The 26,510-nt window shown below is 39.8% G+C and overlaps 1 protein-coding gene across 1 annotated transcript in view; it reads left to right on the top strand.

The window, feature by feature from the left end:
- Nucleotides 1-4,848: 4,848 nt before the first annotated feature.
- Nucleotides 4,849-26,510, top strand: part of LOC124137117 (E3 ubiquitin-protein ligase rnf213-alpha-like) — a 389,816-nt gene continuing 368,154 nt past the window's right edge. The window contains exons 1-3 of the mRNA XM_048383821.1: nucleotides 4,849-4,932; nucleotides 20,131-20,491; nucleotides 20,970-22,897. Coding sequence (XP_048239778.1) covers nucleotides 20,149-20,491; nucleotides 20,970-22,897 — 2,271 coding nt within the window. The 5' untranslated portion in view covers nucleotides 4,849-4,932; nucleotides 20,131-20,148. The remainder of the gene's footprint in view (nucleotides 4,933-20,130; nucleotides 20,492-20,969; nucleotides 22,898-26,510) is intronic.

Here is a 26,510-nt window from a genome sequence, read left to right as displayed (position 1 = left end):
ATGTATGACATCATTCCAAATATAAAGTGGTGTGGGTAGGGTAGTTGTATGTGGCTTATAGCTGGCTGGTCGTGGGATCGGAGTCACAACGATAATTCTTTTAGGTCTGCCGGTGTCCCGGTATAAACTCTCCCCCGTACAAATTCTCCCCCCGGAGATTTTATACCGTTCTGAAATAAAATCTCCCCCGGGCGGATATATTTCGCGCCTCCCTCAGTATAAAGTCTCCCTCCTGATTTTTCGGTTTGTTGCAATGTCTTTAAGTACTATATAATATTATATTCTTAAAATAGTTATCTTTAATGTAAGGAGGGCGGTCGGGTAGCCTAGTGGTTAAAGCGTTCGATCGTCACGCCGAAGACCCGGATTCGATTCCCGACATGGGTACAATGTGTGAAGCCCATTTCTGGTGTCCCCCGCCGTGATATTGCTGGTATATTGCCAAAAGCGGCGTAAAACCATACTCACTCTCTTAAATGTAAGGAGGGTTACTTTAAAAAATAGATTATGAAATATGGTCATAATGAATTGATATTTCAGCATATTTTATTTGGTAATTGTACCTTCCACCCGAAAATAATTATAAGACATAATCACACCAAACAGATTTGAATGAAATGACTTAATGTAACAAATGAACGGTTACTGTTGTAAAGTTGCCACGCGGTTTGGGGCACGTTTAGGGAGGCGGTTGAAATGCTATGCAAAAACTATGCTTTTAAGTTCGGCGACTTAGTTTCCATAGTGCGCGGTTTGGCGCCGGTTCACCAACTGCTAACCGCTAGCCCTAGCGGTTGGTAAAACCGCGCAAATCGAAACAGTTCATTTATGATGTAGTATTTCCATTGGCGCGGTTATGACCGCGAAACAAAATCGGTCCGACTTTTAGGCAATGCCCTCAACTATTGGACTGCATGGCAAGTATTTATAAAACGACCGGGGGAGGAAATATTCTGGGGGGGAGATTTTATTTCGTAGGGTGGGGGAAATTTTATTTCGAGAGGGGCGGAACTGTACCGGTATAAATTCGCCGGGTGGAGATTTTATTCTGGGGGCGAACATATTTCGTGACACCGGCACATTACCCGCGCTCGTGAGTATAACCAAAGTGGTCGACGTCTGTTTCATCCACTCTCTCCCCCCACTCCCCTACACATACTTGTATACATTCGTGACCAACTTGTCCCATTCCGGGACAAGCCGAATGTAAATTCGTTCCCCTCTCGAAGGTTTCCATATTTGCGTATGAACACGAGAACTACTTCAAACAAGAACGATAATTCATATGCTACCCGGTTCATATACTAAAATTGATGTAGGCGTTACAGCAGCGTCCGCTTACTCCTGTTGTTTAAGTTTTGAATCTCTCTGATATAAATACTAATATATTATTTGGTACAAAAGTATATTTGGCAGGCCATTCAACTCATTCTTTCTCATCTGTTCATCTTTTATTTGCAAACTATTATTTTTTAAGTAAGATATTAAAATCTGATGAAGAAAACTAACGAAAGACGAAAGTAGTTCTCGTATTTAAGTAATTTCAACAATAATGTTTTTCAGACACATTCACTTAAGGGTGGCAGCGTGGCAAATTTGACATTGTCTTTGCAATGCGTGAAACACATTTTAAAAACTCTCTTTTCATGGACAACTTTAACAAATAGTACACACATTTCATATGAATTAATTGCAATAAAATTATGAAGCAATGCCATATCCACCATGTCTAAGAGATGTATAGATTCTGAAGTATTTCTAAATATATACCAACACCATAGTGATACGTTTGCACCATGTTAATGTTCAAACCCTGTAGGGACTCCCAAGTAGCGCTATGCTTGTCGTAAGAGGCAACGTAATGGATGGGGTGGTCAGACTCGGTAACGTGGTTGAGTGGTGCCATCTCATCTCGAAAGCGTGGATCATTGCTTAGAATATCAATTACTGGTTTGCCTGGTGATGTATCGATTATGTACGAGCAGCCGGGTTGAATATTGTTTAGTGCGGCGTTAAACAACAAACAAGCTGTAATAGTCAAGGGCATGACATGTGGTTCAATGATAATTCTACCATGAATTTCGAAAATACTGGACTCTGATTGGTCAATCAGGGGTTTCAAATCATAATAACCACCTCTGATTGAAACAGCTGATTTGACGGCCTCATCCCATAGGCATTTTTAATTAATGATATGAGAGTCACTATAAGATTGGAGTCATCTGCAGGGCAAAAAAGTATGCACTTGAAAACTGGATTTGACCAAAAGATTACAAGGTTATCAGGCTGAAAACAGTCATCGAAACGCTGAAAATTTCAGGTCTGAAACACAACTATATATTACACGTATCAAATACCGGTACATCACCATCGAGTAACCATTCCCCCCCCCCCCCCCCCCATTCTTAGCCACCATCAAACATGGGTGTATACATTCTTTTGCCCGGCAGTTTTATTTTGACAAGGAGTGATGGTTGATAAGTTATCCGGTACTATTTTAAATACCCTTTTAATGAATTAAAAATATCGATAACTAAAGGGGAAAATCATAAATGCAAGTTTAAAACACTTCATGTTTTTACCTTAGAGGAGTTACATTAATTTGGCACATTCCGGCACATTTGATGTTGTGCGGGGTTTTTTTAAGTTCAAGTAAGTGAGGATGGTTTTACGACGTTTTTAGCAATATTCCAGCAAACTCTCGGCGAGGGACACAAGAAATGGGCTTCACACATTGTACATGTACCTATGAGGGGAATAGGACTAGGCCTTCGGCCTGAACAGCTACCACTTTACCCACTAGGAAACCCCACCGCCCCATTTTCAAGAAAAGAAATGCATTACCAATCAATGAAGTGTGGATATATCATGTTGACTGGGACTGGGAGACATCAACTAGTTACCTGATACCATTTTCTTTGGGGAATTGTAATTTCAACATACAATTCATAAGAACGCATGCAACCAACATTATATGCTTAATGCATGAACAAGATACTAATTTCCTGAGTACTGCTACCTTGTTACAGTCTATAGTTTCAAAGTATCAAATGGTTGATTACAATATTTGATGTCAGTGGTTACATGAATAATTAGGTTGTTTCTCCGAGCTATACTGTCATAGAAAACGTTAGAATGATCGGAAAACTATTAACTAATTCCTTTACAAATAAAAAAAACAACGTCGTTTGTAGTTAAAAATACAGATCCTTTAAATTTCATATTTCTGTATTTACGTGTTGCAAAAGTCATTGTTGCAAACATTAAGGGCCCCACATGTACGCCATACCACATCGCACATGTACAGTACTCACTATTGGGACTATACCATGCATTCAACATTTCGTTTTAGATGCATTATCGGTACATATAGTCATAAAACCATTGTTGATCTTCATCACAGTTACAAATATTATACTATGTAAGTGTACATAATTAAATAAGTTTCGTCAGACCAGTAACCGAAAGTGACAGACCCAGTATGCCAATGCAATACATATGCAATATGTATAGAGATGTACAGCACTTTGAAATATATGCGATGAGGTGAAGTTGGGTTTAACGTCGCGTCCAAGATTATTGCACTTATATAGCGACGTGCATGTATGTGTGTGTGTGGCTGGTTGTACTAGTCCGGACTGATGCCCATTTATAGTGCTAGCTCACTGAGATACCATGCTGCAGTTTAACATGAATACCCCACTCAGACACAGTATACTGACCCCGAGCCGAACAGTCCTTGTTTTAGCCCTTTAATGCAGAGCGCCATACAGGGTAACAACAAGTACAATATTTTAACGTCTTTTTGTATGACGCGACCGGGGATCGGACCCCAGACCTTCCGCTCTCCGGGCGGACGTTCTACCACGAGACCACGGAGGCGGTCTGAAATATATGCATTTATATACCCAGTGTAACCTTTCAACATTGAGTAGATATTGAGAGTGAGTGAGTATGGATTTACGCCGCTTTTAGCAATATTCCAGCCATATTACAGCTCACACATTGTACATGTATACCCAGTGTTCTAAATTTAAAAGTTGACCATTCAACATGTATAGGTATACATCACTTACTCCAAGTTAGGCTTCTGAACAAAGAACCGAAAATGAAAGTAGACTGAAGTTATATTGTAAAAAAACCCACCTGTACTTCTTGGATACCAACTAATCATTCAAAGGTGCGCGCGCACAGCTTAACTCACATTGACGTCGTCTGTGCGACAACATTGTAATGGCGACTCCGTGGGTCCTAGGTTGAGGTAAGCAAAAATGTTCCATTTAAATTTAGAACACTGGTATTGATACATTTGTTAAATTATTCATAGTTGATACTCCAAGGTAAGCGGACTAGACTTGTGCCAAAATTGACAGTCCCAGCAAATTTGCTTCAGGTAATTCAAAAACACCTTTGTTTGTCTGCTATCTTAAATTCAATTATAAAAATCAACCTAAGTGTTAAATATTACCTTATTTATATTTCACACAACCATATCAATAGCTTGACTGGAAATGGGCACCAGAGCGAGGAACATATATACATTCTCCTTCATGTCCCTAACTATACATGTAGGTCACCATTACGTTTTCGTCCACAGGACTTGTCTATGAGATCCAGCTTGTAACAGAGAAAGTTGTGTTTATATGTTGTATGATAAATACGGTATGGGTCGTATTGTTTCAAAGTATATTGATTCCAGTGGTTCAGTTGACACCATATCATATTCATGTGTATTTTCGCTTTCATGAAACAACACCTCTAAACCGAAAGGAGGCTTTTTCCGGGAAAGGGTATGACCAGATACTTTAAGCATGCGCATTGTTAAGGTTGCCTTCATGGTGTCATTTTTTAAGAATAATTTGTTTCAATAGACGCTTGCAACCGTCGTTGGTATGGACACTGGCATTCGCTAATTTTAACACACCTATTGGGGTAAGCACACGTCTAATCTTTGTCTTTTACGGTATATACCCAGTCCATTCGTTGTACAATAACATGTTCCGGTTCGCTTGTACTAATTAGTCCGATGGGGTGGGTATTGCCTTTACTGAACAATTTAATCAAATGTGAACCTATGCACAGAACCATGTAACTGTGATAATATTCTATAATGTCAATAAACAAATTGACGAGGCCGAAGGTGTATCTATTAGATCTTTATTTGTATATGTATTCAGTCATTGTCGATACGTATTCGTGATTTTGATAATGGCGACTTTACAGCCCAGTTTTCGTGTACTAAAAACTTCCCGCTGCACACAGTAACTACCAGAAGCAATTGCTTGTTTTCTATAAATATTTAACAAGCGTATCACGTGAACGTCACGTGACACGTACGTTATTTTGTCGTCTGCTAACTTTCTTCCGATCGAAATTCCAATCTGCAGAATATTGAGTTACGAAACGAAAGAAGTTATCATAAAGTTATGGAATGAAAACCAAAACATTGCCCATATTGCACAGTTATTGGATTTATTATGGTCTACAGTAAGGATGAATTATCAGCTCACCAAATATTACAAGGTAATAAGTCATTTCATTACAAATTAAGATACACATTTTTTCTTTGATAAAGCCAGCGCTACGTGTGACGTCGCTGTTATCAAAATCACGTATATAGAGATTACTACACGAGTGCCTGTCAGATACCATTGATATCACAACGAGTTGTTTCAAAACATATCTCTGCGAGTTAGAAACGCTTTGGAACAACAAGTTGTAAGATCAATGGTATCTGACAGGCACGAGTGCAGTAACCTGTTTCTTACACACCCTAAAATCACACCTTTTTAGCATCAAATCAATGCATTTTCTCTATTCAGATAATCGCAGTAGCGCATTAATAAATGACACCACTAGTTGTCATAAGTGACGTCATCCTATGTACTGCTTACTACTTGTGAATAATGTGACCCTACACGAAAAGGTTTCTGCCATATCTGAGGATTATCAAGGCAATGATGATAATGCAAACTAGACAAAAAGAAAGAACACGCTGAATGCGGAGTTAAACGTTTATACCTCATTGTAATGTATATATTTGTGATTCCTTGATTTGTGCAACAATACTCTTCCCATGAATATTTTCAAATGTGTGTTCGAGCCAATGTAAGCAACAATTAGATGAAAGTACCTCTAAAAATGCTACACAATGTAAAATCTGAATTTTGCTTTGTTTACAATTCAGCAAGTTCAGTTTTCCGAGCACAGTGTTCTTTTCCACACCTAATTTATTTCACATGATTTCATCTTGATAATTTGCACTGGTGACGGAGACCATTTGTCATTTGTTTCTAAAATGTATGAGAAATTTGGGGATGCATGTATAGCAGCTGAGTTTGAAATATACCTGATCGAATAGGCGTCTCATAACCATTATTTTGTAAACACCATCCAATATGGCGGAATGTACACTTTGGCATTCGTGTATGCATATTTTCCAAAACATTCCAAACGATTCTAGGCTTATCAGCGACGTTTCAGAATTATCATTAATGATTTGATACCCGTGATCACTAAAATATCTGATATTTAGATTTCTAAACACGCAGTGTGACAGTAAAGACGCAGTAAATAATGCCGTGTATTTGTGATCTGGCGAGATTAACAATGTACCTAATTTTCAGAAGTCACTTTCGTTAATTTTGCTTTGCCTAAAATGACAGTAAATGGTAGACAGAATAGTCCAGTTCCTTATGAACTTTTGTTAAAAGAAAATTGAGATGAGCAAAACTATATATATTCTGAAAGCTTTCAATGTACAGATGATGAAAACCAATGTTCCAAACTTGCCATCATTCATTTGGTGGCCATCTTGGATTTCAAGGTGGTAGCCATTTTTGCCAATATTAGTCAAGTCTAAGGCTTCTGAGGTGTTTGTTTTGTCATTTAATTGTTTATATGTGATACAATGCCTACTCATAGTCATATGTAATGTAGACATGCTTCAGGTAATGATTTAACATTCTTAACAAAAAAACTACCTCAACTTTTCTAATATCTTAATATTATCAGTAGTGTGGATCATGGACGTATATACATCTTTGTGTGGATGGAATCTTATACATGTTACAACTGTCTATCACAAAGTAAAATTGTTTAAGAATATATTGTACCTTAATTATCATATGACCACTTAAAAACTGTCATATATCCAATAATTACCTATGGTTATATGTTTCTCCAGCAACTCAGCAACATAAGAGTTCCAACATAAGAGCCATCTGTATCCATAAATGCCTTGGCATTTAAATTTTCAAAATGTCACATAGAATTGTCATAGTCAAATAACACCAAAAGGGTCCCTTGAAGTCTTGAATAATAAAGTCACAATTCTTGATATGTATCTTGATATCATATTCACAGAGTGTCATCAAACATGTCATTACTGTCATCACCATCATTAGGTGACATATTTGTGTCATCGTCATTCTCACACACTGAGGTGCAGAGGCAGAGTTCTGTACATGACAAGTTGTTTGATCGACATGTACATCTTTGGGTCAAACAGTCTTTCCTATACTGACACCTCACAATCTCAATAATAGCTGTGGGGGCTGGGAGAACATCCATTGTTGTTGGTTTGATCCGGTTATCTTTCTCCTTATAGAATCCATGTTAAAGGGGATCAAATTGGATCTAAAGGGCAAAATTGGCTTGACCCTACACATAAGCTTGAATATGAACCCTCAGAATATGCTGCTTTAGAGCACCCAGTGTTGGTGGTAGCTTGTCACTCTCTGCCATATGTTTGTAGAAGAGATACCATCTGAGCTCTGGAATATCTGTCACGGAGAGGCCTTTTGGACAGTAGACATTGCATACAAATCTGGCCAATGTTGAAACTATTTCGTCACTGAGTTCATCACTTGTATGTAAAAGTATATAAATTATCTATGAAAAATTTAAGAAACAAGAATAATTGCAATATTTCACAAATGAAATTGTACTGAATCCCTAAACGGACCCCAAGGTATCAGACAGCATATAACTTTTATGAAGCATATCTTTAGCTAAGATTGAAATTTCCTGCAACTGAATATATGCCAGGAAGCATTTCTAGTTAAGTTTGATATGTGGCAAATGGCTGAAATATACTTTTAATAAAACAGATCAAGACTATGTTGTCAATCATGTTATTATCAAGTAATCATGGTCGTTCAATTTCTCAATAATTATCAATGAACCAACATAGATAGCACAGGTCATAATATTCTATTAATATTCACTCACCCATTAAGATGAATTTCAGCGGGTCTTGGTTGATGATAATGCTTCCTTGACGAAGGAAAAACTCTTTTTGTCAGAGTTGTCTCAGCCATGTTGACTTCAAAGGTCAATATTACGAGGGGAGATAACTTGTTTTCATAATATTTACCTGCAACTAGTCATTATTGCTGTCATTTACACTGACATAAAGTGGTCAAGTTTGAGCATCATTTATTCGCAAACTATGGCCCCCCAAAATTGGAAACATTGGTTTTTATGTTGAGTTGGCTCTATAGTATGTAAAAATATATACAGATGCAAATCTCAAAAAGATTTTAACGAAAAATTAAAAATGTAGTCAATACAATGGACAAGAAGGGGGAATTCAAAACTGTGATGTGTATTAGTTTGCGTGATGTATTTTGAATTTTATTCGATTTCGAAGTGAGGGTTGAAGAGGAGGGACATATGTGTTCACACTATAAAAAACCCGATAATGTTGACATAACAACAGATAACATAACAACTGAAAATAATAATGAACAAACTCGCAGAAGAGGACAAGTTTGTTTATTATTATTATTATTAATTACACCGTCCTGTGGTTCAACACAGACGTAGGTGAACATTCGACTGAAGCACGAGCAAGTTATCAATGACTTGCAATCAGAAAAGTAGTCCGTCATCATCTGACCTCAGGCCATCACCATGGAGTAGCCAATCACTGGCCTGGAATTCGATCTCACAGATATGTTTGATACCAGTTATCTCAAATGGGTTTCTCACCCACAGGTGTGTAAGAAACTTACTTTATCACCAGGTCCTTCGACCCGTGAAGATCCGGGGTAGAATTGGTCTTCAGCTTGCCATAAAAGGTGACTATGCTTGTAATTGATCCCAATTGCATGGATCGATGCTCATGTTGTCAGTCACTGGATTGTCTGGTCCAGACTCGATTACTTACAGACCGCCTTCATATCTATAGCTGGAATATTGCTGAGTGTGGCGTTAAACAACAAACAAACAAACCATGCAGGTCCTACCAGGTGTTGAAACTACCTTTTTAGTCCGCTAGTCCTTATAATGATAGGGGCGGTCTGGTAGCCCAGTGGTTAAAGCGTTCGCTCGTCACGCCGAAGACCCGGGTTCGATTCCCGACATGGGTACAATGTGTGAAACCTATTTCTGGTGTCCCCCGCCGTGATATTGCTGGAATATTGCTAAAAGCGGCGTAAAACCATACTCACTCACTCACTTATAATGATAACATGTAGCAAATCCCTTAAAAATGGCAAATTTCTACTAGTCCTTATGATACCTTTACTATTGGGCAGTTTGGCAAGGACTACAGGACAAGTGCCAATTTCTAACACTACCTACTATTAAAGGGGAACAACACTCCAATTTGGAAAGTCTTGAAATATTGATCGTCATTTTTTTCGCGGATTCAAAATTTGCTTATTATGGACTATAATTTTTACTTGTTGACTTGTGTTTGGCACCATTCCTGCTGCTCTGCACTAAGGGATGCCTATTGGATGATTGAAGAATGAGAAGACCTATATCATAAAAAGAACTTTGATTTAATTTTGATGCAATGACCGGATGAATTGTATCTAAAACTATTATTTATCAGAAATGCTATATTTTAATATCAAGTTATTTTAGTTGCAACTTTCACAATATAATAAAACCATAAGCGTAGCACTTTGGAAGAACTGATATCTATTGCCGGATATGTCACCGTTGAGGCCTCTCACGTTCTTGCTACAGCAAATGAATGAAAACAAAATGCAAATATTGTAATTACTACCGATAAGTGATATGAAAAAATTACTCTATTACCGTGTTCAAGGAATGTATCCATCAATATCCACATAAAGGACCAATATCACCAATATCACAATATCATATGGTATTTAACTTCAGTATATTTAAAATATTTGGACAAACAGAAATTGCAAAATCGTTCATTATGTCATGTGTAAATTTGTCTTCCATATTCCACATGTACATGGAAATTATTACATATAAAATTTGAAAAAGATGGGGAAGGTTACCACGTGGTCTGTATTGAGTTAAGAGTGGATTCATAATCTACAATGTCATACCTCCAAAATAAAAAAAATGAACTAAATAGCTTTAAAACTGATGGTGTAGTGCCTTGTCAAAGACCGAAAGAATGTGTTTATTCCATAAGGAGGCCACCGGCCAATTATACAAGGTACATTGATTGATCAGTTCACCTGTACAGACAGCGCTGCCTATTACATCAGGGAACCGATTCACAAAGCACCCACAAGCCACGAACAAGTGGTCAACACTCATCGGAGTGTTGGGAAGGATGTACAAAAGGTTACTGAGGCCGGTCATAACCTATATGAACGCCCAGTGGATGGGGTTCTAACACATGTTACACACACTGGCAACAATCAGTCTCACATTGTTACAATGGCATAGTACTACATAACTGGCACATCTTTAAGAAGAGTGTTCCTTTTCTTGAGAGCGAGAAATACATACTTTGCAAAGCTTCTTATAACATAGGGGTTGCAGCTATATAATTGTTTTACTTTATCCAGAGTTGGACATATCAATTATATTTAGGAAGTACCTGTTCCCTCAAATTTAAGTAGAATGGACATTTGAGATAAAAGTGGAATTCAGTTTCTATATATGGCACAATACAAAAGGGACATAGACATTCTGGCCTCATTATTTTATAATGCCAACCTGCCTCTACCAATAGATTATGATTAGAACAGCTAAACCAAACAAGTGTTGTTTGATTGATGGCTATATCAATACAATTGGTCAGATGTTCATCATTAAAATTTTCCTTGACAGAGATTATTATTCCATGTTTGTTGGCAGATATCGTTACATCTTTGCTTAAAACATAATATGTTCTAGTCAAAGAATGGCATGATTAGAATTTGAGAAATCTGTTTAAGTGAGAAAACGTGTACTGACATTATTGTGTGTTTTCTTTTTACCATAAAAACAATAATTATGAGGAAGTTACTGTGTGTTCATCTGCATATATCTTGTTATTAGCAAAGGTATATTCTTGCTAAATTGAAGAAAGTAAAACATTGCTCAAACAATGCGCGCATGCATAATGGTAGAAGTGGTCCCTTTATACATCAGACCTCAGTTTTGTATGAAACCATAATCAACTCCCAATAATAAACCATTATACTCACAGTTGTACCATGGACTGTACAACTTGAATTTTGTTAATTACGTAAATCAGTTGTTAATAAAATGGATGCATTTAAGAGGAGTATGCAATTAAAAGGACAAACATTTTATCATGTTTAATCATTTTATTATCAAGCTGACATCAAGAATCTGGACTACTATTATTCATCACAAGTCTGGAATATCACCAAAAATGTAATCATCAATATTGTAATCATTTCTCATACATGCAGATAATTTAATCTTTCTTTTTAATGATACATGACTTTATAGTTTGAGACAAAATAGATAACTGTGAAATAATTATGAAAACAAACTTTTTGTTGCATTGATGTCAAATATATTGTATTGTTCATGTTCAAATGTTGAGTCAGAGCATATGTGGGGCAGTAAGAAACAGATGACTATCACTGTTATGCTGTGAAGAAAGGTTATATGATAGACCTTGCGTAAATTCTTATAGGAATAATGTGTATCATCGGTTTCTTGTTGTAACCAGACCAGTCCTAAGCTGAACAAAATGATTATAATAGATGTAGCCCATGTTCCTCTTCCCACCTCATCAAGTGATTTTAGTATTAAGTTGGCTTGACGATGTAATCTGTGAGTGTCAAGATGAAGGAGTCTGCACCAGTATTTTACTGCTCTAGCCATATAGATAGACCATACCATTTTTCATAACTTTTCAATATTCCACCTTGTTAAAACACAATAATTTTAGTTTTGTTAAGATTTACTTCCATTCCAGTGAATAAACAGATATTTTCAAGAACATTTATTTTCTATTTTCTCAAAACTGTCAATACATTGACGATACATCCTCTGTGTATAATAATGCAAATAGATGTGGTATCTCACTACTAATAAATATGCCATGACCACCATTTTTTTCCAACATCATAAGTTCATATAATAAAAAGTTTTGGGCTCAAAACACATCCCTGACAGGTGCCAACCTTAAAGGTGAAATAGTCAGAAAGACCATCCTTCATTTGAACAACTGATGATATGCTGGTGTACATTGATGATAGTAATCATAGAAAGTTCCCATTTACTCCCACTTGATTTAAGTTTTTTTAAAGAATATTCTGTTTTACGCCGTCGAAAGCCTTTGAAAAGTCAATAGAGATGCAATAAAATCTACCCTTGGTCTTTGAGATGTATTTCAGTACAGTTGCTTGAAGAGTAACTATTTGGTTTGTGGTGGAGTATCCTGGTTTAAAACCTGCTTGTGTTTCACAATGGAAGTCAATACCTTACATAAAGCACGGACGTATATTCTATATACGTCTTTGCATAAAGTATCAGAGATATTCCCCTGTAATTATCTGGCTCATCCTTATTACCTCCCTTCAATAAGTGACAGATATTAGTCTTTCCGCACTCCTCTGGAAAAACTGCAGTGTGAAGGATCTGTTGAACAATTTCTTAAGAATAGGTAAAGGTGTTTTTATAGCCATATCCTGACTAAACTCGTTTGCAATTTTGGTGGTGATAATATGGTGTTATCAAGTTTCGTGAAATTGTCACTAAAAATTTAAATCTGACTTTGAAGTTTCATTATTGCCTTCATGATGGCCCTTGAAGACCCAGGGTAGAATAGGTCTGTAAAAGGCGAGTCTGCTTGTCCTAAGAGGCGACTAACGGGATCGGGTGGTCAGGCTCGCTGACTTGGTTGATGCATGTCATCAATCCCATTTGCATGGATCGATGCTCATGATGTCAATCACTGGATTGTCTGGTCCAGACTCGATTATTTACAGACCGCCGTCATATAGCTGGAATATTGCTGAGTGCGGCGTTAAACAACAAACCAAACCAAAACCAAAAGCCTTCATGATATCATCGTTACTGCACTTGCTGGGATTTGTTATTGCTATCGTACCTGAATCAGACTGTGATAATATTTGCTGATGTGGCGTTGGACTGGGTTTGACTGAGCCACTGACAAGTAGTATAAATAATAGAAAAATCAGTCTTAACATTAATGATACACTCCCTTTTTGAACAATAATTCCATGTAGGCACATTTTGGATTTGTCTGGCTGAAATTTTCCTATTTTGGCCCTGGGTTCAATACTGATTCCAATTGTGAGAATTCAAATTCACAAGTCTACCTGGTAGGATAACCCAGCATGCCTCATGCCATGTGCATATTACATGATGTGTAACACATTCACCACATTAGACCTGGATTTATAACATGTATAACCCAATCTTAGATTGAATAATTACCCCAGACACAAAAAATGCCACACACTGTTATTTATCCTTGACACCCTCAGTTTTTTTGCGTGGTCTGTTTCAGGTATTTGAAGTGGTTCTACTGCTAATTATCTGTAAAAAAGTCATTAATAGAGCATCAAGTGAATAACATCAAATACACAGGTAGAGTGTTATACCATGAAACATGGATGACAAGAAGGGAGTAGAAACTGTTGTAATTCTTACCAAACTTCTACCTCTATTACATCCTGTATTTTGGCTTATATCACACTAACTAAAATTTTCAGATTTTTAACACTGTCAATCACACAATTAGTTGTTGCCAAGTAGTCTCGTAACCACCCAAGCCATGACATCATAATGGCGGCAACCTCATTTGCTGCTGAAAATTATAACACCCACATAACTATAGCTGGTGTTTGGTGCTCTTTGTGAGGTCAACATGCAGTCTCCCTCCATCCCTGGGTGGCCGGTTCATGGTCATGGGAGATCCTCATGAAAGCTGAACGAAGTTCAAGAGGCACTTCTTGTAGTAAAGACAAGAGGTGTGAGAAGTGCGTAAATGCTGATGAGAAAACCTTCTCATAGATGGCTGAGGCTACAACTAAGGGAGGCTGCTAAGAAGAAGGTGGAGAACATCTCAGCTGTGAAATCAGCCTCCACCCCAGCGCCTCCCCCTCCGGATATCCCACCATCTCCTGGACTCTCTATGAGTCTGATAAACCAACTATTTCAGCAATAACAGGAGATGGTGAAGAGCATGTTAGAGACAAAGCTCTCAGTGTGGGATGAAGAGATGACAAAATCAAGGAGATAGCTCTGGCAAAGAATTCCCCGGTCACAAGACCTGAGAGGAATGCCATCTGTTCACACTTCAAACACGGCTGTAGGGCGTCCCTCAGATGACCAAGCTGAGCCGTATGGCCAGCCAGCCAAACTCCCAGAGCTATTCGACCAGCTGGGTATAAGACAGCAGGCTTTATTATACCAGGAGACAATATGGTAAAGGTGCTGCACGGTATCCAAGGGCCAGACGTCCACGGCAATACAGCCAGCCGTCTAACCAGCCACCCACAAAAGAACTGTACGGTTGTCACATGCTCCATGGGCCAGACGCCTTCGGCAACTCAGCCAACGGACCAATCATCCAGCCAGTCGGCCGTGACAACACCGTACGGCTACACCGGGCCGACCGGTCAGCCCCTGGGCTTACCGTGGCTTACAGAGCCAGCCGCACAGACCCCACGTGATAGTCCAGTAAACCATCCTACTGACAGGTCAGTCGACCGGGAGGATGGAATCATGGACACGGGAGGAGGACGAAACCCCCGGGGTAGACGATGATTACTATGATTACTCACCCCCTACCGGAGCTACCCAAGGTCACTCTGAGGCAGAGGCTGATTAGGAGGATCAGGCTGATGACTCACCCCAGCGGGAATACACCGAAAGTTATCAGACATATTTTTCCACCATTACTGCCACCCTATGAAGGAGTAACCGGAGAAAGACCCATGGCTGTTAGGAACGATCAAGTCGGACTCATCCATAGCCTTCTAGACACTATCTTCAGGATGCAGGAAGACTTAGTCTCCTCCCAAGTCTGGATGTCTTCACAACTCCTATGGTTACAGCGTCAACAACCCTTAGCCCAGATCCGATCCAGAGCTGTTTCGAATCAAACCAAGAGGTTGATTACAGCACAACCTATATAAGCTGCTATAACATTCAATGGAAAATTAGGTCATATCATAGATGAGGTGTGACAAGACATTGTAGAACGTTTCCAAACTTCAACTATTAACCTAGCTGCTAAGACCCATGGATCATCACAGCCTCAGAAACATCCATGGGACTTTATATTCTCATCTGCTTAACAGCCTCCTAAGAAGAAGTTTGTCCCCACCTGGACGGATTAATTCCAGTTGTGGGTACGACAAACGACAATCTTTGCTGGATTCTTTTCGCCAACCAGACTACAAGAAACAAGGTAACAATCGCCGTGGGAAATCGGAGGTTAAGGTAAGTTCTGACACCCTTACCACCCCTCCGACGTTATAGAAACTTTCGAACTGGTTATGTCTATGGACTGCAATTTACGCCAACTGTCTTCAACATAATGCCGACTCCGCGCCAAGTGGGAGGGTGCCTTTTGTCAAACACAGAAAATTGGAAGCAGATTACGCCTGACCACTAGATTCTACATGTTGTGGCTCATTTCAAGAAACATCCTATCTTGAAAACTCAAGCCGTCGGACGCAGATTTCATCTGTTGGAGCCAAGCTAGCAGCAGCAGATCTGGCCGTCAGGAAGCTACTAAAGAAGCAAGCCATTCGGAGACAAGGTAGATGAAATCTGCGGCTGACGGCTTGAGTTTTCAAGATAGGATGTTCCTTGAAGTGCAGTTTGTATCTGTGAGCCACGACGTCTAGAATCCAGCAGTCGGACTCCCCTTCCTCTTCCTGGCCCTGGAGTCTGCATTATTTTGAAAGACAGTAGGGGTAAATCGTAGTCCATAGACATAACCAGTTCGAAAGGGTCTATAATATTGGAATTGGTGGCAAGGAAGTCACATCTGCCGCTAGATCTGCCCCAGCGATAGGATCCTCGTTCCTTATAGTTGACTGACAAAAGATTCCTGAGAAGACTGACGCATGTCGTACCCCCAACTTGGTTGGAATGAATCCTTCCCGGAGGGGACAAACTCAGGAGGCTGTTTATATGATGAGTCCATCTGAACCCAGGGACGCTTCTTGGGATGAGAAGATCCATGTACCTTGGCAGCTAGGTTGATGCTTGGAATTGTCCCACTTTGCCGTTGAATGTCTTGGGAGCAGAAATTAGTTGTGACATTATCAACCTCTTGGTTTGGCTGGAAACAGCTCTTGAACGAATCTCTGCTAGAAGTTGTTGACGCTGAACCCATAATAGCTGTGGAGATATCCAGGTGGAGAGTAAGTCTTCCTGCATTCTGACTATGATGTCTAGATGGCTGTGGATGAGTCTGACTTGATCTGTCCTAATAGTCATAGGAGTCTCTCCGGGTATGCCTTCATAAGATGTCTGTTATGGTGTTATGATGTGTCTGATTCCGGTGACAAACCAGTTGATATAAGTGCCAATGTCCATTGAATATCTGGATACTTAGGACAGATCCTTAATCCGTGAAACAGGTAACGTGACATTAGTATTAAGGTTGCGTACAAACTTCATAAAGACTTCGTCCAAACTTTGATAATCCGGAAGTGGAGCATCATGTGTTCTATACAACTTCCGCTTCAATGGAGGTAAGGGTAGTAGACTTTCGATGGGGTGAGTCGTCAGCCTGATTAATCTCTTCATAACACTCCGCTTCTGCCTCCGAGTGACCGTGGGTAGCTCACGGTGGGTGGGTGGGTTATTTGTGGATATTCATAATATTTGGTACACTAAATGTGTGCCCCGTGCAGTTCATCATCCACTGGTGTCCAGGATTCCAGTATGATTAAGGTCCGTGTGGCTTATTATGGCTGCCTGTGCATAACGGAGCCTGTACAGTAATCCCCACTCGATCAGCTGGACGGTCCCGTGTGGTCCGTGCAGTTGGTTTGGGTACTGTTGGTTGATGGTGATCATACGGTAGGCCGGTTGGCTGGGTTGCTGTGGAGTCTGTGCGACAACCGCACAGTGTCTTAGCTCGGGAGTATTGCCTTGTGGTATCCTGCTGAGACCCAAGCGAAGATCTAGTTGCCCGTGTATCACGGTAGGGAAAAGCTTATACCTGGCTGGCCGTACGGCTGAACGGTTGTCCCCCATGCGGCCTCTTGACCATGGAACTCTTCTTAGCCAGAGCTGTCTGTCTATTCTTTATCATCTTCATATCTTGGTTTAAGGCAGAGAACGGTGTCTCAACATCGACTTTATCATCCCTGCTGTGCTTCAATAGTTGTTTTATCAGGCTCATGGAGAGCGCAGGGGATGGGGTAGAGTCAGAGGCGTGATCATTGTCGACAGCCGTAATGACTTCAACTTCCTTCTTCGCCGCTTCACGCCTTTTAGCCTAGTTACAGCCTCAGCTTACTTTTAGGAATGCTTTCTTAGATGTTTGGTGCACTGCTTGACTCCTCTCTACGTATGACCTCTCTGCACTTCAAGCAGGTATGATGAGGATCTCCTGTGATCATGAATGATCACACTTCTTGCAACCAGGAGTAGACGGAGACTCCATTACGACCTACAGCACACCTCACACCAGCCTATACTCACATGCATACAATCGTCACTCCAATTAGCAACTATTATTACATGTATTGACTTACTGTGTCTGTTTTATTGAAAACTATTAGAATAATCTTAGACTAATGTGACTACTACCAAGTGCTAGATCGTTACAACTGTAACAATAGGTGTTGACTCAAGCACACACAGAAAATAAGTGAGATTCCCGCCATTATGCACATCATAGCTTGGGTTGCTATTGTGCTATATGGGGAACAACTAATTGTGTAATTAACACTAAAGAGGACGTCTGTTGAAAATCTGAAAATTTTAAATAGTGTGACTGAAGCCAAAATACAGGATTTATGGCAAAAATGTAATACAGGTAGAGGATTCGCAAGAATTACTGTCATTATATCATAGACCAGATCATATTCAACATTTTAAAAGCTAGACCACATTTTTTTAGAGCATATGTAAGGTTTGTTTTATCTACAAAATGAAATGCTTTTTTAAAAGTACTGAAAGGCAACTTAGAATCTACCTTTACTTTTACTTAAATACTTTGATATACAATCAGTAAGTGAGAACAAGTTACCTGTTACTGCATATCCGAACCATTTCATTAATCTTTAGTAATTACTGTTGCAAATAGCTTTCCAAATACACTATTTATACTTATTCCCCTGCAGTTATAAGGATTATGTCTTGGGACATTTTTATTAGGTACAATTATGCCTTAAGTGCAAACTAGTTGAAGCTGGCCTGTTGAATATATTCTATTTAATAAGTTATGTATGAAAGGCATAATTATTTCACATGTAATAAGATCTAAATCTGATTGATATTATTTTGTATCTCTTGTTCTCAGATTGCTGACTCTTGCACATTTAGAGGTGCTGCTTTATCAACAGCATAATATACATTTGATATATTCATATGAGAAGATATATTTATCAGCATAAAATATTATGAGATATTTGATGCTCATGATAATGCCATCAATAATCCTATAATATTTTAATTTGAAGTTTACACAATATTCAGCTTTTCCATTGGACGAGAGGTTGGTCACATGACAGCAAAATTGTCGTTCATAAGTGTTTAAACGACGTAATTTGACGTTCATGTGTTTTTCACGAGACTGTGTTCTTGAAATGACGTAAACACTGATGGATTACTTCCACATTCCTGGGGAAACCCCTGGGAATGCATGAATACATACAGAAGCATTCTTTCTGAACATTTAGACCCTTTAATCTTGAACTCAGGATTTCAGTTTACATTGAGAAACGTCAGAGAGTTTGACTGCATGATCGTTTACAAATATCCTCACTACAACCAAATCTATAGTGAACTAAACGAAGAAATGCACATCCAAACTATCGAAGTGTTGACTCAATCCGTGTCTAGGCTGACAGTGCAGTCTAAAGCAATCTATGAATTTACCTTAGTGTCTAATTAACACATCTTTAATCACCTTTCAATGATTGACCAATGATGACTAAAACATGTAATCGGCACAGGTTCATTGACAATTTCAGAAATCTCTCCCGTCACGTTTATCCTGTCGGCCATTTTGACGTCTTGTACTTAATGTAAATGTATTACGACGCGCTGCCACTGTGACTGACTTACTGAGGCAGTTCTTAACAGACATTTCGCATCTATTGAGGATATTATTTGAATATATTTGTTGTAAAGAAACAACAAAAGTTGTTTCTGTAGAGCATGTGGAGCATACATACATTCATGTCAACTCTCATTTTGAGGAACTATTTTATTCCGCGTTACAGCTGGTTGTTGTATGGCTGTCAGTGTAAACATGAAGTCACACGTACTAAATATTGTGTATAGATCTAGATCCTCTTAGGTACAAAATAGTGATACAAAAAATTATAAGAATTGATTTTCACTTTGTGTGAGTTCTTTGGAGTATGAACTTTCATTGAGTGAGGGCCAAACTGTATGAACGTCGGAGCTTGCGAAAGTCAATTCTTAATTATGTCAATGAATAAAGTTGAGTTTCTGTACCTCTAGTACCTTAGTGTTCATGTATCCAATAGATATCAAAATAATTTTATATCAAATTTAATTCCTTTAACTGAAAAAAACAATTACAGGTACGTGTTGGTTACCTGGTTTCTCTTAAAGAGATAAGTTATGTATTACCTAAATTTGGCAGGTGTGGTGTGTTTAAGACTTTTTATGGAAATCCTTGGACTATTTTCTCATGAATGAAATGTAGAAATAGATGGAAAATTACTTTGAATGAAATTAAATATATATTTCCAGAACCCATCACAAGCTAGAATGAAGTGTTCTGGCAAGAAAGAAGATGGCACTCCATGTGATTACACAGAAGAGGAAACATTCCTTTTTTGTCCAAATTGTGGTTCAAGCTGTACTGCAGAAGAATCAGAACCTCCAGTAGATGTAATCACATGCCCAGGCAAGAACAAGCAATGTGGAGCACAAATCTCTTCAGATTCCAAAGCTAACTTTTGCAAAGAGTGTGGTTGGCGGATTGACCGAAGTTTGTTCTGTACACCATCAAAGAAATGCCCAGGAAAAAATGATGATGGCTCTCTTTGTGGAGGAAATATTACAGAGAATGATAAGTTTTGTTTAAACTGTGGACAGGATTTCACTTCTGGTAATTTGGTTTTGTAGATTGCCTTTCTGTAAGACTTTTTGCCCTGTATCCATCAATGTCTGCATCTGTCAAGATCTTTTAGAAAGTAACTGCTGTACTGATGAAGCTGAAGTATGGCATGCATGTTTCTTCCACTAATCTAATTCTTATCTTTTATCATCAAAAGTTTAATCAGATAAAACATTCTTTTCACATATTTGGAAATCTGTAACTGAGTAAAATCAAAATTTGATCTAGGTATTACGATCACCATGGGCTTTGATGATATTGCAAATATAGATTTTTTCTCCTACTTTATCAAATATGCATTAACTGAGAAATCTAACTGATGGCAGGAAAAGGTTGATGCTACTTTGTTATTCAATAATAATTTGATTCACTAAAATGCAAAATAAACAACTTAAATTCAGGTAAACTTAACATACCGGTAGCCTTAATTGTGGTTCTTCTATTCTGAACTCAGATGTATATATTTCAGATGAGAATGGAGACAAGTTAGGTTCACACTTGACAGGTGAACATGAACCTCAAGCAAATGCTGGAGCTAAAATTGATCATTGCAGCAAAGAGGGAGTTGAAAATGAAGCTTTGTTCGGAAAAAACACAACAGACACCAAACCAGACACAACCACAACTGAGGCATCTGAGGTTGGCAGTGAGACTCAGTGTGGAGGAAATTCAACAGACACCAAACCTGACACCACCATCACTGAGGTGTCTGAGCCTGGCAGTGGGTCTCTGTCTGGGGGATCTTCAACAGACACCAAACCAGACACCACCATCACTGAGGTGTCTGAGCCTGGCAGTGGGTCTCTGTCTGGGGGATCTTCAACAGACACCAAACCTGACACCACCATCACTGAGGTGTCTGAGCCTGGCAGTGGGTCTCTGTCTGGGGTATCTTCAACAGACACCAAACCTGACACCACCATCACTGAGGTGTCTGAGCCTGGCAGTGAGACTCAGTGTGGGGGATCTTCAACAGACACCAAACCTGACACTACCATCACTGAGGTGTCTGAGCCTGGCAGTGGGTCTCTGTCTGGGGGATCTTCAACAGACACCAAACCTGACACAACCATCACTGAGGTGTCTGAGCCTGGCAATGGGTCTCTGTCTGGGGGATCTTCAACAGACACCAAACCTGACACAACCATCACTGAGGTGTCTGAGCCTGGCAGTGAGACTCAGTGTGGGGGTTCTTCAACAGACACCAAACCAGACACCACCATCACTGAGGTGTCTGAGCCTGGCAGTGGGTCTCTGTCTGGGGGATCTTCAACAGACACCAAACCTGACACCACTACCTCTGGGGTGTCTGAGCCTGGCAGTGGGTCTCTGTCTGGGGGATCTTCAACAGACACCAAACCTGACCCCACCATCACTGAGGTGTCTGAGCCTGGCAGTGGGTCTCTGTCTGGGGGATCTTCAACATACACCCAACCAGACACCACCATCACTGAGGTGTTTGTTACTGGTAAAGAGTGTCAGTCTGGGGAATCTTCAGTAGATTCCCACCCAGGCACAACCACTACTGAGGTGTTTATGCCTGGAAGTGAGACTCGATCAGAGGGAACTTCAGTAGACATCCAACCAGACACAACCACCAAACATGAGGTTAAAACTGGCAGCCAGACTCAGTTAGGAATTTCAGCAGACATACAACAGTCTCAGATTAACAGTGAAAATGGTGAAGATAATGCACTACAAAGTGGCCAAGTCAGCCATGATTGGCATGTGATGAGTAACGAAAAGCAGAGTGGAGAGGGCTGTGAAAATGAGGACCATTCTGATAATGATGAGTCTGGAAGTGAGGAGGAATCTGAATCAAGTGATGAATCTGGTGATGATGAAGTGAAGAATGACAAGAGTACAGACCAGACAACAACACTTTCAGGGGATAATGCAGAAAATCAACCGTCAAACTCAATCTCAAACAACCCTAAACAGAATCAAGTCTCAAATGAAAGCTGCATGACAGTTTCATCAGAATCAGAGGACACTTCTTCCCCTAAAGTAAAACCACTGACTCTGAAACAGCAGAGTGCAGCAATAGAAGGAAATGTGATTAAGTCTTCTGCTTCACCACAAGAAACATTTGATGTTAGTCCAAAAATGGAAGAGTGTCAACACCAAGTACCTGTTGCATTAGGAGCAGCATCAGAAACAACTGCTCCAATCACAACAAGAGATATTTCTTCTAAAACAGAAGAGAGTTCAGTAAATGATGATTTAACACCTGCAGCAGTGCCAAGTGCAATATCACAAGGGAAGGAAAATGAAAACAAAGATGAAGAGGTGTCCCCAAAAGGCAAGGGGACAAAAGGATCCAAGAAGAAAAACAAGAAGAAAAACAAGAAGAAGAATGTTAGAGGTCCAAAGAACAAACCCACAATGACTGAAAATGTAAGTATTTCTTCTCACCTAACTTAATTGCATGATAGCAAGTGCCAATTTTTTCATTCCACTTTTTCTGTGTATAAGGTTTATGTATCGATAATGTTGTTTTCCTAATCCCTTTTTAATAATAAGATGAAGCTAATGGATATTGAATACGTACAGTTTAAAGCGTCAGCATTTCTCGGTGCAGTATAATGAGGTACTGGGGGCGGTCGGGTAGCCTAGTGGTTAAAGCATTCGCTCGTCACGCTGAAGACACGCCGATCCTCGACATGGGTACAATGTGTGAAGCCCATTTCTGGTTTCCCCCGCCGTGATATTGCTGGAATATTGCTAAAAGCGGCGTAAAACCATATTCACTCACTCACTAATGAGGTACCATATGTATTTTGTTAAAATCAGTGCTTTTAGATCCCTCGTCATTAGTATCCTTGTAAAAATTATGAAATGGAAGCTGTGTTTAGCTAAATGATGTGGTATATGGTTGTGGATGAGGGGGTTAGCAGGTCTGCAAGGGGCAAGGAAAGGGTGTGTGTGTATATAGAGAAATATGTCTCAAAACGTAAGAAAGAAAGTTTTTAAGTAATGTTTCTGCAAGTTATCTGTTGTGGTCCATTAACTTTGATCTTTTGACTACTGTAGATCTTTGTTGCTATGAGATCGCCTCTGTGGTCTAGTGGTAGAGCGGAAGGTCCGGTGTTCGATCCCAGACCGCATCATACTAAAAGACGTTAAAAGATGGTACTTGTTGTTACCCTGTCTGGCGCTCGGCATTAAGGGGCTAAAACAAGGACTGGTCGGCTCGGAGTCAGTATACTGTGTCTGAGTGGGGTATTCATGTTAAACTGCGGCATGGTATCTCAATGAGCTAGCACTATAAATCTGCATCAGTCCGGACGAGTACAAGCAGCCACACAAACACACACACGTACATGCACGTCGCTATATAAGTGCAATAATCTTGGACGCGACGTTAAACCCCATTTCACCTCACCTCACCTTTGTTGCTATGAGATGGTTCAACTTGCCATTGGCAATGATGGGTTGTGTTCTCCCACACCATTACACTTCTACTCCAAAACTGGCACTGTTGAGTATCTTGTGCTCCCTCAACTGGTACTGCTAATAATGAGTCTCAACCCAGAAATTGTCTGAGCTGTTAATATGGCAGTTTCTGTAGATGCACCAACTGTCTTTTTGACGTGACGTCACTCTTGGACAACCGGCCTGTGGCCTGCGTTGTCTGCTTGAGATACATCTCTAAAGAGATGATATTGTGTTCTATGAACATTAAAATGGCTGGAAATTTGTTTTGTGTCATTCCCGTTTGCAGCATACCCACAGTGTGTAGACGTTACTTTTCAGCAAGCCTTAGCATTGTGTTAGCATTTTTTACGGTTTAATAAAAGTGTGTTTTGAGCACTTGATAGATAAACAGTCATGTTGTGCTGTTCCCATTCAAAAACCATGTGTTTGAGTATCATGCCCCAACAAACAACTCAAACATCCAAAGTGTGGGCTGTGCATGAACATGCACATGTAAATTGTCAATCATGACTTTATAGTCAAGGAAATATCTTCATGAATATGTATGGAAAGATGAATGATCAAATTTCAGAATGAAGTTATTTTCATTGAACAGTTGCTTTTTCCCATGGGTATATATTGAGACACCCTTATATTTTTTCAAAAGACACATTTGGCCCTGTCATCTTCTTTTCCTCTGAAATTGCCTGATGCATATGTGTTTGTTAGTAATATTATATACTCACACACAAAAGAAACGCAAGTCGAGTATGCAGTATACATGTTATTTATTTTCAACAATAAAGACAAGAAATACTAATAGGGCAAGATTGACAAAAATTTGACTGAAGACAGTTTAATGGATTAAAAGGCAGTTGACATAATTGATTTTTTTTCAAATGTTAAGGGCTTACACAGTTTCGGGTCAATACCCAAAATGTCAGTCAATACCTGGTGTGACTACCATTAGCATTGATCACTGCCACAAATCTCCTGTACATTGAGTGGATCAGACGATTTGTGAAGGCCCTAGGGATCCTCCTGCACACATCCAGAGCAGCTGTGCGTAGTTCCTCGGCAGTTGTAGGGACTGGGCGCACATTGTGCAGACGCCTTTGAACCTCATCCCACAAGTGTTCGATGGGGTTCAGATCAGGGCTAAGGGCTGGCCACGGTAGAACACGGATGTTGTGTTGTTGCAGAAAGGCCATGGTAGCTCTGGCAACATGGGGACGAGCATTGTCCAGCTGGAAAATGTGTTGTTGATGTTGTGCAAAAAATGGAACAAGGTGGGGTCTGGTCACTTGGTCAGTATACTGCTGAGCAGTGACGCCGTGTCCCCGACCTTGACCAACATTCAGAAAGCACATGGGTCCAAGTCTCGCATTAAGTCCAATCCCTGCCCATATCATGACACTAGGTCCACCCCATGGATCCCTTTCCACAACATTTCTGTCAGCGAAACGATCACCTCGACGCCACCAAATTCTGACTCTTCCGTCTACATGGGAGACACAAAAGCGACTTTCATCAGAGAAGATGACACGCCGCCACTGACGATGACGCCAGTTGTGATGACCCTGTGCCCACTGAAGTCATGCTTGTCGATGACGTGGTTGGATAACAGGACGACGTGCTGAGGTTGTTGGAACGGAGACGTCGGATCACAGTGTCCCGGCTAATGTGTCGATTATGTGTTATGTGTTTCGAGCACTTTCACTTGCAGTTAGGAACAGATGTAACTGGTGTTGACGGGTAATCTGCTGATCTTGTCGAGTAGTGGTGACCCTAGGACGACCGCTCCGAGGAAGGTCATCTGTGGTCTGTGTAGCATTGTATCGATGCAGGAGACGGTAACTTGTGGTTATGTTAACGTTGAAATGAGGGGCAAGATCTTGGACAGACTCTCAAGCTTCCAAACGTCCGATAGCCTGGTTTCTCTGAATTTGAGTTTGACATGGCATTGTTGACCAAGGAGTGGTAGGTCCAAGAATCAGCCTCAGTTTATACCCACTACAGTTTCTGACAGTTCGTGCATTTTCGATTTCGCGAGAAATGGGTGTATGATTCCCACATATTCATTGAAATGGTGCGTTTTGGCGATTCGTTTTTTATGTTGCGTTTTTACTCTGGGCTTCCAAAATGCAACCAAAAATATTGATAACACCATCAGTCTTCACTACATGCTAAAACTTGTATCAATTTATGGTCCCGTGTTTGTTACCTATTTGCTTAAAACCACTTTTGTTTCTTTTGCATGCGAGTATATTTTAGTGCAACTTTTAAGTGACTGTCTTTGTTGACTGTTCACTATAAATCCAGGTGAGCTACAGTGTCATGGCACTATGTTCTCTTTGCTACAATGAATTAAACCAAGGGATATCATAATTCCAAAATAAAAAAGCCCTATTACAACAGTGCCAAAAATACTGGTTTTCAGCAGTCATCACATCTTTAGATTTTCAACTGAAGTCCACTTCATTATCCATAATCTGTTGTCATACTGATCTTCTTTTCTAAACCTCTTCACCTGCACAGACAGGAAGTCTCCACTACTTTCCTGAAAGTGCTACTGTCAGAGCCAGAAACTTTC

Source organism: Haliotis rufescens, unplaced genomic scaffold, assembly GCF_023055435.1.
Source record: "Haliotis rufescens isolate VD_foot unplaced genomic scaffold, xgHalRufe1.0.p SCAF_5, whole genome shotgun sequence".
Classification (NCBI taxonomy): domain Eukaryota; kingdom Metazoa; phylum Mollusca; class Gastropoda; order Lepetellida; family Haliotidae; genus Haliotis; species Haliotis rufescens.
Note: the sequence above shows the minus strand (reverse complement) of the source record. Positions and strands in the feature narration are given on the sequence as shown.